Here is a 19,290-nt window from a genome sequence, read left to right as displayed (position 1 = left end):
CTGAAGAATTGTCTGTACATATGTTTTGAGAAATAAAAAGCTTTAATAAAAAATCACAACACAAAAAAATTATATACAGGTAACATTGTGCTAATAATTATAAAACACATAAAGATAGAAATTTAATAGAGGGAGATGAAGATAAAATTATATTTTAATCTCAAGTCAGTAGGAAGGTCAGTGAAGTATATCACAACAGTGATGTGGTCACACCTATCTTTGGGGAAGATCACTCTGGCAGGTGAGTGGAGGATGGATTGGAATGGGCAGAGGCCTGAGGCAGTAAGATCAGGTAGGAAGCTAAGCTGCTGCAATATTCAGGCAAGAGGTCATGTGAGGCCTGAACTAGGTGGTAGCTTTGTGGGAGAAGAAAAGAGTGTTGAGATGGAAGAGAAGGTGAGATAGAAAGGGCAAGATTTAGCAAATGATGAAATCCAGGTTGTGAGTTTGGGTTGCTGGAATGATAGTCATACCCTTGGCAATAGCAAGGAAATTTGGGAGAGAGGTAGATTTGGGGAGAAAGACAAAGTGTTGAGAGGGATCTGGGATCTGTTTTAATTTATCCAAGATTGCTTATCCTATGCTCTGTTCCATCAAAACAAGAAGGAAGGTAGGTTTCATATTTAGCACGGCCTTCTTGTTGTTTATTCTTGTTGTTTGTTGTTGTTGTTATTGAGTCATTTCAGTAGCATCCAATCCTTTGTGACCTCATTTGGAGTTTTCTTGGCAAAGATGCTGGACTAGCTTACTATTTCTTTTCCCAGTTTGTTTTACAGATCAGGAATACGAGGCAAACAGGAGTCACATAACTAGGAAGTGTCTAGGAATTCAGGATGAATCTTCCAGACCTGGGCCACTTAGCTGCCCCTTTGAGGAGTACCTTACATAGACATTAAGTGATCTGAGGGCTTAGGATATTGGGGACATATCTCATTTTCCCAATGAGATATGTGCAGTTACTGCTACAGGAGCCCAGGTAGTGAATTAGGAGAAGAGAAATGGGGCCTGTGGCTGCATCTGCAAGGAGGGGGTGGGATGGATTTGGGGAGGGGGAAATACTGAGGTGCTGGGCTTGCAAGCTGAGCTGCACCTGGGCAAAGAAGAAGGAGGCAAAAGTTCACCTAGACTGGAGGCCTCAGACACCCAGTGTGGATTAGGTGTTAGAAGATCTCAGGTAAAACCCCAGTTTTAGTACAGTGCAAGTCACTTTCTGAACTGTAGCTCATCACCCCTAAAATTAGTGGGTTGGAATTGAAGGCTTCTAATGTCCCCTTTAGTTCTAAATCTGCCTGCACCACCCGGGGGCCAGCATCCATCCCAGCCCTCCTGCCGAGGCTGAGAGACAAATCTCTATCAGAGTCTCAGAGACTATTGAGAGTCCCAACAATCCAGGCTTCCATTTTTTCTCTTCCATCCTGTCTCCCCTACAGAGAAGGTCAGAGTAATGGAAAGAGCAAAAGAACAGGCTCTTTCTACTTACTCGCTACACTAACTTGGACAAGTTTATATGTTCAAGTCTCAGTACATAATACAAAAAAACAGTCAGACAAAGATAGTACCTGAGGTTCCTTCCAGTTTTAAATCTATGGGCCTGTGATTCTAGAATAGGCAAGGAGGGCGGTCTGTCCAGGTTGCTCTCAACTCCCCCCCCCCGCCCCGAACATATTAAGGAAACTTGGGCCCAGGGAAGAGAGAGAGCGAATATCTATTAAGGACAAAAGCCCCATCTTCCAGATCACTAATTCACACCCCAAAATGTATGCGGGGCTCAGCTTCCTCTGACACTTGTGTACAGACCCAGTGGTAGACACCTAACCTGCCTGCGGCTGGCTTTGTACCAGGATTGTTGAGCAGCATCTTGCGCTCTCGGGGTCCCCCTCCATCCCTAATCCTTCACGGTGACTCCTCTCTCCCATCCAGAGCTCATGCCCATCCTGGGTGAACTGCCCACAGGCCTGCCTGCCTGCCCTGGGCCCACAGGGCTACCAGCTGTTATCAGTCAGGGACAGCTTCCGCCTCAGGAAAGCTAAATAAGGGTCGTCCCTCGCTCCGTGGCCACAGGAAAAGGGGAAACGCAGGCAGGACGTCCGCTCCAGCTGCCGACGATTCCTTTCCCATGAACCGACACTGACCTCACCAGGCCAGGCCCTCGGGGGCTGGGCCCACCCTAGCCACGTGGCAGGGGCACCACGGCCTCATGCCCCTGGCTGCTGGGCAGGGAGGCAGGCTGGCCCACAGATCTGGGGGATGGGAGCAGCTCTGCCTGTGGGAGGTGGCCACCTACCAGCCCAGCAGAGCGTTCCTGGGACAGCCCCTCCCCCGGTTCCTGATGTGCAAGGTTAGGGAAGGCTCACACACTGAGGGAGCATGAGCATGTGCACATGTGTGTCTGAGGGCCGCCTTTGTGTCTCTCCCTGCCTGGCACACAGCAGGTGCATAATATTGATTGGCGGATCCATTTTATTATTTGATTGATAAATAAATGCAGACACATCTCTGAGTCATGTGTCTGTGAGGGTATTTTGTGCACCAGTACATGTTTGTGTGTGCATGTAAGTAAATATTTCTTTCTCTGCTGCCTCTCCTGACTGTTGTGAAGTCAGAGGAAATAGTGAATGGGCAGATGCTTTGTAAATTGAAAAACATGCAAACTACAAACTACCTGTGTATATGCACACACATGAGTTAAATGTACATGATACAGGGCCTACATGGGTGTGTGCGTACGTATGCACGGCATGTGTATTTATGGGAACGATGCGTGAACATGCATGTCTAAATATAAGCACGAGACAGTGGGTATGTGTGCTTCAAATCCCACACACTGATTTCCCTCGAAACCTGCTCCTCTTCTCACTCAGGTTTGAAATCTTGGAGGCAACCTTAACTTTTCCCTTTCCCTTGCTTCCCCCTTCTAATCCACTGCAGAGACTGCCCCATTCCACCTCCCTAAGCCACTTGTCTTCTTGGGTCTCCTCACCAGCCACCCTCTCCTGAGTTCAGACCCGCATTACCTCTCGCCTTACCTTCTGACTGGTTTCCCTGCCTTTTTTGCTGCCTAAATGATCTTCCTAATGCACAGGCCTCCCCATGGCACTCTCTTATTTCCAGCCCCTCCAAGGCTCCCCATGCTTGTGAGATAAAGCACCAACTCCTTGCCTTCACGCCCATGGCTCTCCACAATCCGGGGCCACTGTGCCCCATCCAGTCTTATCTGCCACTAGTCCCCTCTGCTTTGGCCAAACCAGACTATTCTTAAATACTTCGGGTTTCTTCTGATTTCTGTACTTTTGCTCACAAAGTCCCAAGCCACCAAAAAATTCTAGTTGTTCTCCAGGGGCCAGTTCAGCCGCAGCCTCCTTCACATCTCCCCAACCAGAACTACTCTCTCTGACTCTTCATGACATTAACTTGCACCCCTCTTACTCACAACACATCACATCCTGCTGTGTACTGTAGCTATTTATGTCTAAGTCCTTCATGAGACTGTGGACCCCCTGAGGGCAGGGACCATGCCTTATTGGTCTTTTTGTCTCTCAGTGACCAGGCAGGGTTCCCTGCACAGCATATGATAGATATTTAGGGCTTGTTGAATAAATGTACTTGTGGAGGTGAGTATCTCTAGAAACATTCACATCATACTTTCCCTGAATGGCACGGGTTTTCCAAAAGTCTGCTACTAACAGCAGCATTTCCCTTCCCCCAGACTTCTCCCCACTGCAAAGACCGGAAAACTGAGGCCCCAGAGGAAGTCAGTGTCTGAAAAGGGATCTAAACTCAGGAATCCCTGGCTCCCGGCCCAGGACACTTTGCTCCTCTGGATTCCACGAGGTCATTTACTGGTGTGATTCTGGGCACTCACCCCATTGGCAGGCGGTCTATCCTTTCCGAGTGATAGACTCTCAAACAGGGATAAAGGAACTTATGCTCTGAGAAACGAGTGTGTATGTGTTGGGGAAGGGGACAGCATATGGGGAAGGGAGAAATGTATGTGGGGAAGTATCTCTGAAAACTAATAAGCTAATACTAGAAACAGGGGCATGACTCTTTGCCCCTACAAGAAAAACATCCCAAGCAAAAACAGACCGTCCCAGGAACAAAGAACAAAAAGCCACAGGAGGTAACCTAGGTTAGCCATGAAGAACTTTTCTCCTTGATGTTTCTGATCAGGTTTCCCGAAGGGTCAAGAATATAACAAGTGAGTGACAGAGGAACACCAGGATGACACTGCCAGCCACAAAGAGCTTAGTTAAATGAGCATCTCACAGCAAAGCTTCACATGTAGACCCCAAAATCCTCATTTTTAGAGATTACATGACTGAAGTTCACATAGTAGTGAGAGTGCAATCTCACTCTTGGTCCCTCTTCCCATCACTCTCTTTCTCTCTCTTTGAGAGCAGGGTCCAGCTATGGTCTCCCAAGATGTTGGATGGGTGGTCAGCTAAAGTCCCTGACAACTTGGTCCTCAGTGGCTAAAGTCAATTTTAAACAACAAAGAAAAGATTCCTGCAAAAAATGATCCCTAAAAATGTAGATATTCAATCCAAACTGAACTAATGAGTTTTCCTCCAAAACCCATCCTTCCTCTTCTAAACTTTCGTATTTCTATTCAGGGCCCCATCATCTTCTCAGTCACTTGGACTCACAGCCTCCGTGTCCTCCTCAGTTCCTCTCTCCCTCCCCCCACATATCCAATGTTACAACACATCTTCTTGTTTCTATCTCTTCAGTGTCTTTTAGGGCTCTTGACCCTTCTTACTTGGACTATTGCAAAAGTCTCCTAATTGTTCTCATCATATTCTGATCCAACTTCTGCTGCCAAAGAGATTTTCCTAAAGCTCAGATCTGGCCACATCAGTCCTCTACTCAACAAACTCCAAAGACTCTCTGGGATCAAACAGAAATCCTTTGTTCGACATTCAAAGCACTTCGTAGCCTGGCCTGAACCCACCTTTCCAGTCTTCACACATGGCTCACAGTTTTGCCAGATGGATCTTGCTGTTCCTCACCATCAACATAACATCTCTCATCACTGTTCCCCTGCACTGACGGTCCCCCATGTCTGGAATGTTCTCTCTACATCTTTGCCTATAGGAATCCCTGGTTTCCTTCAAGATTTAAATGAAGTGCCATATTTTGTAAGAAGCCTTGCCTGGTCTCTCCGGCTGCTCATATCTTCCTCCATAAGATTTGTTGTTGTTCAGGCATTTTTCAGTTAAGTTTGATTCTCTGTGACACCTTTTGGGGTTTTCTTGGCAAAGATACTGAAGTGGTTTTCTATTTCCTTTTCTAGCTCATTTTACAGATGAGGAAACTGAGGTAAACAGGATTAAGGGACTTGTCAGGGTCACACATTTTAGAGAACAATCTGCAATTATGCCCCAAGAGTTATTAAGACTGCCTATAGCCTTTCACCTAAGAATAACCATGACTAGGTCTATTTCCAAAGATGATTATAGGAAAAGGAAAAGAACCTATATGTTCTAAAATGTTTCTAGCAGCTCTCTGTGGTGGCAAAGAACTGGAAATTGCTGGAATGCCCAACAATTGAGAAATAGCTGAACAAGTTTTGGTGTGTGATTATGATAGAATATTATTGTGCTATAAGAAATGATGACTTCAATGATCTTAGAGAAACATGCAAAGACTTGCACAAAATAATGAAGAGTGAAATGAACAGATCTAAAAGGATGCTATATATAATAAAAGCAATATTATTTTATAAATGAACAAATGATTTATTTTAACTATCACAAATATCCAAATTAACTTTAAAGGACATATGAAGAAAAACAGTGTTCAGAGAAGATCAGTGTTCAGAAAAGGAAAGATAAAGGAAAAGGAAAGAAAAGAAAAGATCAAAAGAAAAGGAAAGATCAGTGTTCAGAAAAAGTACTAATAAATAGAAGAATGTATAGAATAATTTTACACATATACACAGAGTCTAATGATAGTCATCTCTAGTTCGGGGAGGGGGAGGGCAGGGAAGAAAAATAAATTTTACATGATAACTTTATTATATATTTAAAAGGATTAGCAAGTTGTACATAATAGATGTGCAATCATCTTTTTAAAAAATCACATTATATTTTATGAAAATACTTGTTTTACTCAAAAAATCTAAGATAAAATAAATTTTTAAAAAGTATGTGTCTGAAGCCATATCTGAAAGTCAGAAAAATGAGTGTGTCTGACTATATGCTTGGCATTCTATTCACTGTGCCAACTAGCTGCCCTTTTTATGTAGTTTGAGTGTGTTTTAAACATACTATAAGTATGTTGTCTATAACTATATGTTGTCTCCCTCATCAGAATGCAAGCTTCTTGAAAACAGATCCATTTCTCTTTTGTTTTTGAGTAACATAGTAGCTAATTAATAATGATTTGTTAATTAATTGAAAGGGGAACCAACCCTTGGAGATGAGGGCGATCTCAGAAGATCAGCTTCATATCCAGCTAGCTACAACATGTCTTTCATAGGAGCGGAAGAAGGAATTGGGGGAAAATCTAAAAGCTCCTTTCCCCACCTTGGGCACTTTGAAGACTTTCCATCTAATTTTCTAAGCCCTCCTTCCCCAAGGTCTTCCAGAGCTCCTTCTCAACCTCAGATGTACTTGTGGAGAATACAGAATGGTCATTCTAGGGCCTAATGATCCCAGATGAGTTGTATTGTCTCTCTCTACCTCAGTTACAATTTCTGTAGAATGAAGACTGCCTTCATATTTCCCCATCCAAAGGGAAGCCTTCTTTTTTTTTTTCTTTTCTTTTTGTTTTGCAAGGTAATTGGGGTTAAATGACTTGCCCAGGGTCACACAGCTGGGAAGTCTTAAGTGTTTGAGGCAGCATTTGCACTCAGGTCCTGACTTCAGGGTTGGTATTTGATTCACTGTACCATCTGGCAGCTTCAGGGAAGAATTATTTCTATCATGTCTCCTTGAAGTTCCTCATAGAATCAGAATAGATTGCCCCTTGAGTGTTGACTGAGTCACCAGGACAGAAAGATGGCAGGCCTGTCCCTAGAAATCTCTGCCCATGTCCATTTTCATTCACTAAACAGTAACAATGATGAACAGAGAGTGTTCTGGGGCTAACTCCACCAAAACTGTGCCATGAATGATAGGAAAGACCCCAGGGAATCACAGAATTTTCAAGCTGGAAAAGGTCTTAAAGGGCATCTAGTCTAACCCATCCCTGAACAATAATTCTCTAAAGCATCACCAATACATGCTCATGTAGCCTATACTCGCTCACTCCTTGTCCAAGCCGTCTGACTGAAGGGAAAAGGGCCTTGCTATGGAAGGGAGAGGGGAAAACAGGAAGGAATTCAACCTTAGCCCTAGGAAATCCACCAGGTGGATAAGCCACCCACAGATAATGGGGACACAGTTGTTTCACTCAGAGTACAAAACAAGCGTCAGACTTTCCAAAGTGACTTCTCATTCTGGAACTGACAGAAGCTAAATCTGGGTTCACCAGCCATGCATCCTGCCAGTTGCCCTGGCACACACTGTGTCGGGCTCAAGGGCAGAGATCAGAGGGCCCCCCACCTCCCATGCCTATCCCATGGTACAGAGAAGAGAGCTCAGAAGAACAGTCAGGTCAAGGTAGCAAGCCCAGTCAAAGCTTGGAAATCCATATGAGCCTCAGCATGTAGCAGATTTCAGGATGAGGAAAATGGCAGGGCCTTACTCAGGTGGTCATAATGAAAATCATAGAAATAGAAAATCACAGAAAACTAGACTAGAAAGACAGTGGAAAGAACCAAGAATTTAGGAGAACTGCTGGAAGAATAGTAGCTTTGATTGACATAAATCCCATATGAAAGATACCTAACAGATGGAAACTGGAAAAACCTGGGGTGTCCCCAATCCGGTGGCCTTTGTAACACTTTCTATTTCCTCTTCCCTTTTGGCTACTCTAGGAAAAAGGAAGGATCCTAAGTCAACAACTACTTTCCTAAAATGGTCTGAGTGAAAGCCCAGTTTGACTGAGGCCAGAATAATCACAATTTCATTGAGCAGCAATATGCTAATGCTGAGACTAGACAAGAAGCTAGGTGATGAGGGACAGAGTGAGAACTAGCATGGGGTAGCTGAAGCTTTATCCCCAGGTGCCGACCTCAGAGACACACTCCTTCCTATTCCTATTGCCCGAGGGGCACTGGGTACATGACAGCCCTGCACAGCCCTGCACGCTTCTTCACTCCTCTTTCTACCACTATGGCAGCAATACTCCTCCCAAGGGTCCATTTGTGCATTACTGGGGCCTTCTTGCTGGATATGGGGATGTGCATCATACAGGACATCCAGCTTGGCAGGATAGGCAATTCCCCTATTTCCAATATGCCATAAAAAATTATGAAATGGACAATCTCAGAGGGAACTGGGAAGAGCCTTCTGTTCTTATGCAGAGAAAAGTGAACAAAACTAGAACAATTTGTACAAAGATAAAAACATTACGATAAAAATTAACTTTAAAAGACTTTAAAACTTGAGTCAATGCCACAAAAAATCACAAGACAAGAACATTAAAGATGAACCCCACATTCCCTTCCTGCCAGAGAGGTGAGGAGTTTAGTATACAGAGAAGAGCATGTTTTAGACATGGCCAAAGTGGGAATTAGTTTTGTTGGACTATGCAAGTTTATGGTGAAAGCTTTATCTTTGTGGTTGTTGTTCTTGTTCAATAGAAGAGGCAATAGAAAGGACAGATTATAAATGCATGTTAAAATAAATAAATAAAATTTTTGCTGTTCAGTTGTTTCAGTCTTGTCTCACTTTTTGTGACCTTATTTGGTGTTTTGATACAGATACTGGAGTGGTTTTGTCATGCTCTTTCCCAGTTTGTTTTACAAATAAAGAAACTGAGGCAAACCAAGTTAAGCTATCTGCTTAGGGTCACACAACTAGTAAGTGTCTGAGACCAAATTTTAACTCAGGAGTTTTTTTGACTTCAGGCCTGGCATTCTATCCATTGTGCTACCTAGCTGCTTGCATAGCACATAATAGGTGTTTAATAAATGCTTCCTGACTCATATCTGATGATGAACAGAACCAGGAAGAGAAGTTGACATTCTCAGCCCTAGGTCTTTCAGATTCTATCTCTCCTACCATCACTCAGCAACTGTTTCCACTTCATACTGATAATGAAGAGGTCCTGAATGGTGTTTTGGACAGAAACTAAAGAAATGATCCCTGAAGCAAGCAGGGAGAAGGCTCTGATAGAAATCAGTTTAGCTGCATGGTCCCACCCTCTGGGGAGGTGGTCCAGTCTAAAATCTAAGTTATGTCATACTCCTGAGACCCAATCTCTATAAGGGTCTTCAGTAATTTCACATGCATGCCCTGTCAAAAATCCAAGTCATGTCCCTGAGGTTAAATTTTCCCTACAAAATCTACTTATGGGCCATCCCATGGCTACTATTCTCCTTTGGGTCAGTCAGCCACAGCACTCTGCCTTGTGGTACCTTTCTCCTTACTCTTCCCACCCATGCCATGTGGTATCTCCTCTAACTCCACTATGCTTCTCAACTCCACTTCTCTTCCTTATAGCTAACTAACTATTTTAGGCCCTATTTAAGCCTAAACTATTTAGGCACCCTAAAATAGGGTGCCAAGTCTCTTTCAGGATTTAGTCTGACAGCTAAGTGCTTGGCCCAACCTTATGGGGTGCTCCCTTTCTGCTGGGTAATTGTGAGTTCCACTGGAACTTGTCTTTCATATATTCTCCTACCCTATTTCATATCTACCATTCCTGGTGTCTATTGTACCCCTTCATTTTGTCTGTAACCTCTTCCCTAATTAAATCTACTTTTTGCCAAATAGAATGGCCATTGTGAATTCTTCACATGCTTGAAACCCAACTTTTGGTGCCTTCCATCATCTGGTGTCTACATCACTGACATCATGTTGGTCCTCAAACCTCATCATTTAGTGCCAAAGCCCACATCATAAACCACATCAATACTAGTGTGTCTGGATCTTCCTTGTGTCATTTGTGGACCTCCATGTTACTCAATTCCCTCCTCAGTGAATTCTTCTCCATTTTAATCCCTTCCCCTTTTGAATACCCTGCCCTTCTCACAATCTCAACCTCTCCAATTGTGAGATTTTGGTCTTCATTTTACCTCAACCAAGATAGCCTCTTTTCTTACAAAGAATTTGACCTCAGGGTCAGAATTCCTAGTTATGCATTAGGGTCTGAGAGAGGTAACCCTTTTAGAGACAGCAAGGACCAATGAAACAAGAAAAGGATATCAGAGATCAGAGAGCCATAATTCAAATCCTGCCAACGTTTAGTATCCCGTAGATCTGGGAAAGACATTTAAATTTTCTAGGTCTGTTTACTCCTTTGTAAAATAAAGGGATTGGACTAGAAGAACTCTGAGGTCTCTTTATCTCTGAATCTGTGATCCTGTCCTAGTGAGAGAGGAGGACTTGACATAGTGGTTTGGGAGCCAGAAGTTGGTGACTGGTGGAAGGCAGAAATATCAAAAGGAAATAGAGAAACTCTTTGGGAAAATGGAGCAGATTATTCTAGAAGTGATAAATGAGGAAGATCTTCAAGTCTCAAAAAGCTGAATGTAGTAGGCATTCAGATGTACTGCCCCAGGAAAGAGTGTATTTTCACAGAATTTCTTTAAGCAGTATTCAAGCTATAGTCTAGGTGGTTATGAGGACAATAGTTTTTTGTTTTGTTTTAACAAAGAACTAGACCATAAGCTTTTAGACAGGAACAGGGACCCTGTTTTCTTTACCTTCATGGTGCTCTCAGGGCCTCTCCTCATATTTATTTTAGACATACATATACATGTACATTTTGGTTCTCTCCCATAGAATGTAAGCTCCTTGAGGACAGGGTTTGCTTTATTTTTGGTTTGTATCTCCAATGCCCAGTACAAAGTAAGTGCTTAATAAATATTGGGCTTAAATGAACCTAAGATGGACCTAGAATCCCATTCGAAAGGCTCTTGTATCTTTGGTAACAAGGAAAGTCATTAGAAGTAAGGGGTTCTTAGAAGTAAAGGTAAATTAGGAAGGGGAACTGACGATGATTTAAAGATTCAAAGAATCACTGGACACAGAACTGTCTGACTTGGAAAGAACCTTCGGATCTAGAACTTGGAATGCTAGAACTGTAAGCAGAAGTTTGCTGGTAAATGTTTAACAGCTGCTCTCCAAAACAAAACAAAAAACTCCACGTTACACTTTTAAATTCAATCTGTATCATTAACATTTTCTCTATTACAAGTCAACAAAATAATAACTTCTAATCTGTAGCATTTGCTGATTTCTTAGGTATTAATATTTACAGTGAAAATTTTACTATTGATTCTTGAGAGCTTGTTCAAGATGGCCTGAGCATGCTCCTGGTTACATAAAAGACCTTAGGACAGACACAGATTAACAGAATGCTTTGAAGCATGAAGCCCAACTTTTTCATTATACAGTTGAGGAAACTGAGGTTGAGAGAAAGAGACTTGTTCAAGATCACACAGCAAGTTAGTAGCAGAGCTTGACGGAAATCTCTGTTTCCTTAACACTCATTTTGGTACTTTTATTTGTAATCCTGAGTTTACCTACAAGTACAGACCCCTGAGGGGAAATGCTTTGTACCCTGCATTTCATTTTTCAGGATTTTTCTTAAAGTATATGAAAGTAAGTTAAATATGTCCCTTACAATCTAGTTTGCACTATTAATTCCCTCAGCAAACTTTTCCCCCATGAATGGATAGCACAAAGAGAAATTTAATTCTTTCCTCTTTTGTTCTCCTTAATTCTGAGTACTATCTAACTGCCCTAAGGTCTGTTTTTACCAGTGCTCAGCTAGGTTAAGTTCTAGGGGAAACAGACTCTATAAGACTCACACGCTAACTTTCCTAAACTTTCCCTAAAGTTTAGACTACTGGGAAAGTTAGGACACCAATAAATGACATAAAATGACTTTACTGATGGTTTGATGAAGTTTGCTTCTCCATCTGAAAACTCCCTTCTCTGAAGTCAGAGGCCCTGGGTTAAAATTCTTTTGACACCCATGTGACTTTAAATAAGTCATCCTTTCGGGGCTTAATATACTCCTCTATAAAACAAGAAGGTGGAATTAGATGGTTTCTACAATTCCTTTGAGCTCTAAATATATGATTCTATGATGCCAGCTCAGGCCACACTGTACCAAAGGGTAAGAACACAATCAAGTTCTTACAGGGTCTGTTGTTACAAAAACCTAGCAGAGATATGATGGTAAAAGTATCATTCTTAAGACATTTTAGTGAAGGGAGATTAGAGTAATCTTAGTTTGATGGGGACTAAAGATCTTTTTTTTTTTTTTTTTAAATCCTATAACAGTAGCTTTTTTTTTTCAAAGTACATGCAGATAGTTTTCAACATTCACCCTTGCAAAACCTTGTATTCCAAATTTTTTTCTCCCTCCCTCCATACTTACCCTTTTCCCCAGACAGCAAGTAATCAATCAAATATAGGTTAAACATTTGCAATTCTTCTAAATATATTTGCACAATTATTGTGCTGCACAAGAAAATCAGATCAAAAGGGAAAAACATGAGAAAGGAAAAAAACAAGTAGCAAACAACTTTTTGGTGGAAGGTGGAAATACTATGCTGTGATCCATATTCAGGGGGACTAAACATCTTCATGCAATTAGGTTTCATACATACCAGTGCTGAAACTGAGAAAAAGAGATGGGCCTGAAAGGGGGATGGAAACTCTAGAATAAGAGAAGGGAGAAAGATCAAGGAATAGGGGACATATTTATCCATCTGCCCTGGCATCCATTTCCCCTGATTCCTCTATAAGGGCATGTCTTCTTGTCCTTCAAGAATTTCCTAGCTCCTCCTATCAGTTTCCTAATCTATAAAATGAAAGGCCTGGAGTAGAAGATCTTTAAGATCCATTCCTCCAATCCCTCTGCTCACCTCTAAATTGATGATCCTTTGATCTCTACTACCAAAAAGCCTGAGAGAGATAGGAAGTTGATTTCTGTAAGAGTAACTGAGAATAGAGAATCTGGGCATGGAAACTAGTGAAGGACTCCTGGTCTTTCACAAGCCTTTGGGCATCAAGATGTATATAGCTTTGGGAATAACAACAGTTCACATTTCTAAAGAACTCTGAATTCAACAAACCCGTATGAAGTACCTACTTTACAAACATCATTACTCTCTTCCTTAAATTTTTTTTTTTTTACTGAACCTATGAATCTGTGGGTGTACTAGCAAATGTTTAACAATCTATTCTCAAAAAAAGTACCCATGACACACTTTAAAGTTTAATTTGCATGACAATCAACAAAACAATAAAGCAAATCCTGATGTGTAGCCTCAGCCAATTTTGAGTTATAAATGCTCACACTGAAAATCTGATGAGACCTTAAGTGCTGACTCTAGTGATTTCATGGGTGTTGGGAGCTCCCAAAGAGGAACTTCCTCTCTACCTTCTAAGCACTTCATAGTCCTAGAGAGCTGTCTGGGGGAAATGAGATGTTAATTAGCTTGCAGGTGGTCACACAGACAGTCCAGTTATCCCTTCTACATCCTGACTTTCCCCATTATGATTTGAATATATTGAACGCTGGCATAACAAATTAAATGAATTTTTTGGGAGTTCTGCAAAAACTGCAGCCGACACAGGAAAAATTTAGAGACACAGAATTGCCTAAAATATATGTATAGTAGTATATAATATCAATCCAAATTTTTACAATAAGATACTGGAAACATCCCATAAAAGAAAAGGAAAAAGAAAAAGAAAAAATTCAGACTTCATCTCTCATATAGAAGAGAGGGCCAGAACATTTTACATGGATTTTCCAGATTGGGGGGCTGTTGTACTCCCTAATCCCTTTAATGGGGAAGGGTACTTGTCAGAGGCAGTACTTAAACTCAATGCTCCTTACTCTAAGGCAGACTGTTTTCAAATTCTCCATTTTACAGAGGGCTCAAATGGTCCGTTCAGTTTCATAAAGTGAGATTAAAATTCTGCCCATTTCACTCTAAATTCAGTTTTGTCTCACTATGCTATAATATTTCTCATATAAAGTGTTTGGAAAAAATTCTGCTTTTCCCTTATTCCTCTCCCCTGTCCCCAATTCCCTTCTCTACTCACTAAAAGTTTACATTTACCAGTAGCCATACAAAGAGATTTTGGAGAAATGACTAGTGCAAAAATGAAGGAAACCTTCCAGATGTTTCTGGCTATTCAGGGACTTTTCTGCCCTGGTCATACCCATTCCAAGTTTGACTAGAATGAGGTCTCACTCCCATATCCCTACAGATAAGGCTAAAATTTCATTCTCTGACATGTCTCCACTTTTTGACCCTGGATTCTATTCTCTTGGTCCTGGTTTTTCTGTCTTTAGGGGTTTTTTCTCCCAACATATCTCAAAATCTGTCTCCTTTCTATTTATAAAGTTATCACTGTAATTCAGCTGCTCATCATCTCTTTGCTAGACTATTCCAACAGTCTCCTGTTTGGTTTCCCTTGTTCAAATCTTGCGCTTCTCCCAATTCATCGTGCAAGAAACTGCCAAAATGATTTTCTCATAGCCTACATGTGGAAAAAGTCACCCACTCCTCAATAAACTCCAATGGCTTCTTATTGCAGTTAGGATTAACACCCTTTACCACCTGGTTTCAACTAACTTTTCTAATTATGTTACATATTACTTCTCTTCCCCTACCCTGTGGTCAGGCAGTTATTTATTATATTTATACTATATGTCAGGCTTACTTTATGGCTAAATGCTAAGGATACAAAAGAAGGTCTAGATTTCTTGCTATTCCTCAAGTAGGACATTCTTTCCCATTTTTGCACCAATTGCCATCCATGTCTGGAATACACTCACTCTTCATCTCTCTTTCATAGCATCCCTGGTTTCCTTCAAAATTGAGTTCAAATGCTACATTTTATACAAGGCCTTCCTGGATTCTCTTGCCTCTTGTTGCTAGTATCTTTTCCCTCCTCCCATTTACCTATTATTTCTTTTACACACACACACACACACACACACACACACACACACACACACACACACATATGGTACCTCCCCTCCTTAGAACTATCTACCTTACTCATTTATAAAATACTGGGACCACTTCTAGAGGAATAGTGCTCATGAAAAGCACAAGATGCAAGTATTACTCCCCAGAATGAAAGGCTAGGCTCTGACAGGGAATCTTTCCTCTCCCTGAAAAGCGAAAAAGAAGTAGACCTTTATACCTTCAGCCCTTGCTTGAGAGGGGATAGGCTCTGAATACTCGATCAGACTACAATATTGTCTCCACCAATTCCCAGTAATCTCAGTTATTATCTGTTTCCCTTCTGCTCAACTCAGGCCCCTCCCCCAAGCTCAAAAGCCTTTTCTCTTTCTCTCCCCCTTCTTACCTCATCCCCCACCCTCTCTCTCTCACACACCCACATTCCCTACACATCTTGGTGTACAACTACTTTTCAACCATCTTAATTTAGTGCCCATTGATTCTCTGGAATATCTATCCCTTTATTTTCCCCACTACCCCAAACCCTAGTCTAAATCTCACCCTTCTATAGCAGTCTGTCCTTTTTCTCCTGAGTTTCTTATATGTGCTTTAATATCCCTACCTAATAAACATTGGCATCAACACAAAATGCTTTCCTGAGCTTCCCTAACCCTTCTATATCTCAATCATATTACTGGGGCATGAAACTACTGGGCAATCCTTTTTAGATAATACACAGTTATTGTCCCTGACTACCAAGCAACCTTTGATTTCAATCTGGAATGGCAGGAAGCAAGGTTTATCCTCCCTGTTTCCTTTTCCTCTTCCTATTCTTGAAGTGGAGGTATCCCCAAGGCTTCATCTTTAGCCCTGTTCTCTCTAACCTCTCTTCCTTTGTGATCCCATCAACTGCCATCAGGTCAGTTATCTCCTCTGTTCAGGTCACTGGCCAGCTCTCATTTCTCCCTTGAGTTCTAGCCATCCTCACCTAGATGGCTGCCACATTATATTGGTGATCATGGCCAAAGCATTCATCATCCACTCATAAAGAACTGCACTATCCTTTAAGAAGTTGGTTTTGGAACTGCAAATATAGTTTGTCCCCAAGACAGAACTCCTTCTATCATGTCAAAGCTTACATTTTAAGGACATAGCTTTGAGAAGTCAAGGTCCGTACCATGCTATTGTGAAGCAAAGGAGTAGTAAAACTTGTAGAAGATCCTATCAGGGAAGGAGGAAGGGATATGTATGTTCAGAAAAGGAATTGACTCTGTCATGCAGAGATGGTGAAGGATAACAAGCAACCTAAGTGTGTCATAGTAGCCACAAAAGAATAAAAGAACTTTAGCATGACTAAGGCTGGGGAGGGGTAGTGTTGATCATGGAAGTACCTAGATGAGATCTGAGGCAGCATGGCACAATATAATGTGTGCTGGATTTGGAATCAGAAGATTCCATTCAATTCAAGCTCTTCCTCTTACTACTGTGTGGCCTTAGGCAAGTGACTTAATTTAGCTATCTCAATTTCTTCATCTGTAAAATTAAGGAATCAGACTAAATGGCCTCAAAGCTACCTTTCAGTTCTCAAACTAAGCTCTTCTCCTCCAATTCTAGACTGGTCAGAGTGATAATCTGTTATAACAAATAATCTATTAAAATAGTAACATTTGTTATGGTGATCATTCTTCTGTATTACAATGCATTCTAAATCCGAGCGTTTTTCATGTTAATGGTTATTTAAGCATATCTCTCCAGTTCTGCATTTGTAGACTTTTATTCTGAGGGTAATACTTGAAATTAATCCCTACTAAATTCCATTTTACTAGATTGGGCCCTTTGTTCTGAACTATAAAGATCTTAGATCTTGATTCTGTTTGTTATTGTGCTTATCTTTCCCAGTTTCACGCCATATGCAGTGTTGAAACATAAACACCTGGGACAATCTGCTATGCTTTCCTCATCTGTAAATTCATGAGATTGTACCAGATAATTTCTAAGGTCCTTCTATCTCTCTAGCTGTATAGCCCTTTGCCTTCATCACAATCACTGATAATAATAGTGAACAGAACACAGCTAAAGACAGGGTCTTGTGGCACTTCACATCGACATCTATCCTTAACAGTTGAGTCTGGTCTTTCAACTATTCCAAATCCACCTAACCGTCCAGTGCATATTCCTCCATCCAGTCTCCAAGAAAAGCTTAAAAGATCTGTTAAATGCTTTGCTGATCCTTTGTCTATGGTACCTCCTGATTACCCAGAAACTGTGCTTACAAAGGAAATAAATGACAATCCAGTAGCATCTGTTAATGCTGCTCCAGGAATAGCTCTTAAATCCTTTCTTTCTTTCCCTCTCCATGTTCTCCCTCTGCCTTCCAGGTTCTCATCTTTCGCCTGATTTATCACAAAAGCCTAAAAGGCCTCTCTTATCTTTAATTATCATGGTCTATAACTAACTACAGCCTTCCCGATGTACGTATCTAGGTCACTCTTCTCAAAAATCTTCAGAAACTCTTTTTTGTCCCGAGGGTGAATCCGAACTCCTTGGCCTGGCATTTGAGGGGGTTTCGGGTTCCTAGCTGGTCTGATGGTCTCAAAAGGCCCACTCTTACATTCTAGGCTTCCACGAAGTGGAAAGCTCCATCTTTCCAGCCTCAGCACAGAGCTCCAGGACTGGAGTCCGGGTCTTGCGGAAGCATTCCCCAAACTGCCCCTCGCGCTCTCCCCCTCCATCCACAACGCCCTTTCTTCTACCCCCAACGCATCCAAGTCCAGCTGAAGAAATACCGCCTGGCCGAGCCTTCCCTGGGCACGGCAGCGCGCACGGGTCTTCCTCCTCTCCTCTGAGCTCGCCCTGCCTCCCCCTGCGCCCCCTTTCCTCGGGCGTAAAAGCCCGAGCCCCCACGCCCGCCTGCTGCCCCGCTCCGGAGCCTTCGGGGCTCGGGCGCCACAAAAGGATCGGACTGGGAACCAGCGGCCCCGCGGAGGACGGGGGCAGTCCTCGCCCCGCCAGTCGGGGGCACCGCTGGTGGCGGGGGCTGCTGCCCCTCCCGGGGCGCCCTCTGGCGGATGGCCGGGCACGGGTGCTCCCCCGAAGCCACTCAGGGTGGGGGCGGCAGAGATGGGGGCGCAGGGAGGGCCCGAACGCGCGGATGTGGGCCGGGGGCGAGGTGCCAGCAGCAGCGCAGGGAGACGCCTCCGGGCGCCGTGCCCGGCACAAGCACGGAGTGGGGGGCGTGGGGGGGACGCGTGAGCAGAGGTGGTCCGGGCCACCAGGCAGGACTAGGGAGAAGGCGGCCAGAGTCTGCGGCTGCGGCCGGGAGGGGACCGAGCAGCCCGCCCCGTCCGCCCCATCTCGCCGCGCCGCGCCCCGACCGTGACGGCTCCTCACCTGCCTCCCACAGGACACCGACAATCAGCCACAGGCTCCGGCTCCAGGCGCCCCCTCTCTTCATCTCCAGCGGCCGTCAGCTCGGCGAGGCGGGGTGTGCGGCGCCGCCGCTGGCTGCGCTGCGCTGGGCTGCGCTGCTGCACCGCCGTCCAGTCCCGTCCCGTCCACTCCTCTCCTCTACGTGCTTGTGCCCGCCGCGGGGCGGGGCCGAGGGCGGGCCGGGGCCGGAGGAGGGGGGCGGGGTGGGGAACTCCCGCCAGGAGGGGCAAAGGGCGGAGGGAGTTTGGCTCCGGGACCTGACCAGGCCGGGACTGCCCCCGAATTGTCAGCCCGGGCCCAGCTGCGGGGAGACGGCCAGTGTGCCGGGCGCGGGGCCCGCGTAGCCGTAGTACCTGTGCGTGATGACTGCTGTCAGCTTTGGGAAAGACAGGGGTAAATAGAAGCTGAGCCGCCAGGGCAGCCAGGATGGCCGCGGGATCGGCGTTCGTTTCGTTAGAAGTAGGAGGATTTGGGGACGTTTGATCTAGAGAAGAACATATTTCGGCGGGATGATTCCCTTTCCTCCGGGTGTCCGAAGGATTGTCTTGTGGAAGAGCAGCGACGAGACCGTTCTCGTCTTAGCGGATAGACGGAGGGGCAAAGGGACGAGAGTTGCAAAGTGGCAGGTTTCAGTTCAATGAGGAATAACTTCCTTTCAATCAGAGCTGAACCACAGTGGGCTGCTTCTGTGGGGGATAAGCTCCCCGCCACCGGAATCGTTAAAGCAGAAGCTTCTTGCACAAATTCTTTCCTCTGAGAATCAAAGCTCTTGCGATAATTCTAGTTTAAATAAGCAGCTGTTAGACTAAAATGTGATCCCTCCCAGGCATATAAGAATTGGGATGTGTGAAGACTGAAACTTTTTCGCT

At 43.7% G+C, this 19,290-nt stretch overlaps 1 protein-coding gene across 1 annotated transcript in view; it reads right to left on the bottom strand.

Moving 5' to 3' along the window:
* Positions 1–18,575, bottom strand: part of FLT4 (fms related receptor tyrosine kinase 4) — a 111,373-nt gene extending 92,798 nt beyond the window's left edge. Inside the window, exon 1 of the mRNA XM_031953816.1 lies at positions 18,383–18,575. Coding sequence (XP_031809676.1) covers positions 18,383–18,446 — 64 coding nt within the window. The 5' untranslated portion in view covers positions 18,447–18,575. The remainder of the gene's footprint in view (positions 1–18,382) is intronic.
* Between the last annotated feature and the right edge of the window lie 715 nt (positions 18,576–19,290).

Source organism: Sarcophilus harrisii, chromosome 2 (assembly GCF_902635505.1).
Source record: "Sarcophilus harrisii chromosome 2, mSarHar1.11, whole genome shotgun sequence".
NCBI classification, from domain to species: domain Eukaryota; kingdom Metazoa; phylum Chordata; class Mammalia; order Dasyuromorphia; family Dasyuridae; genus Sarcophilus; species Sarcophilus harrisii.
This window is presented reverse-complemented; position numbering and strand designations above follow the sequence as displayed.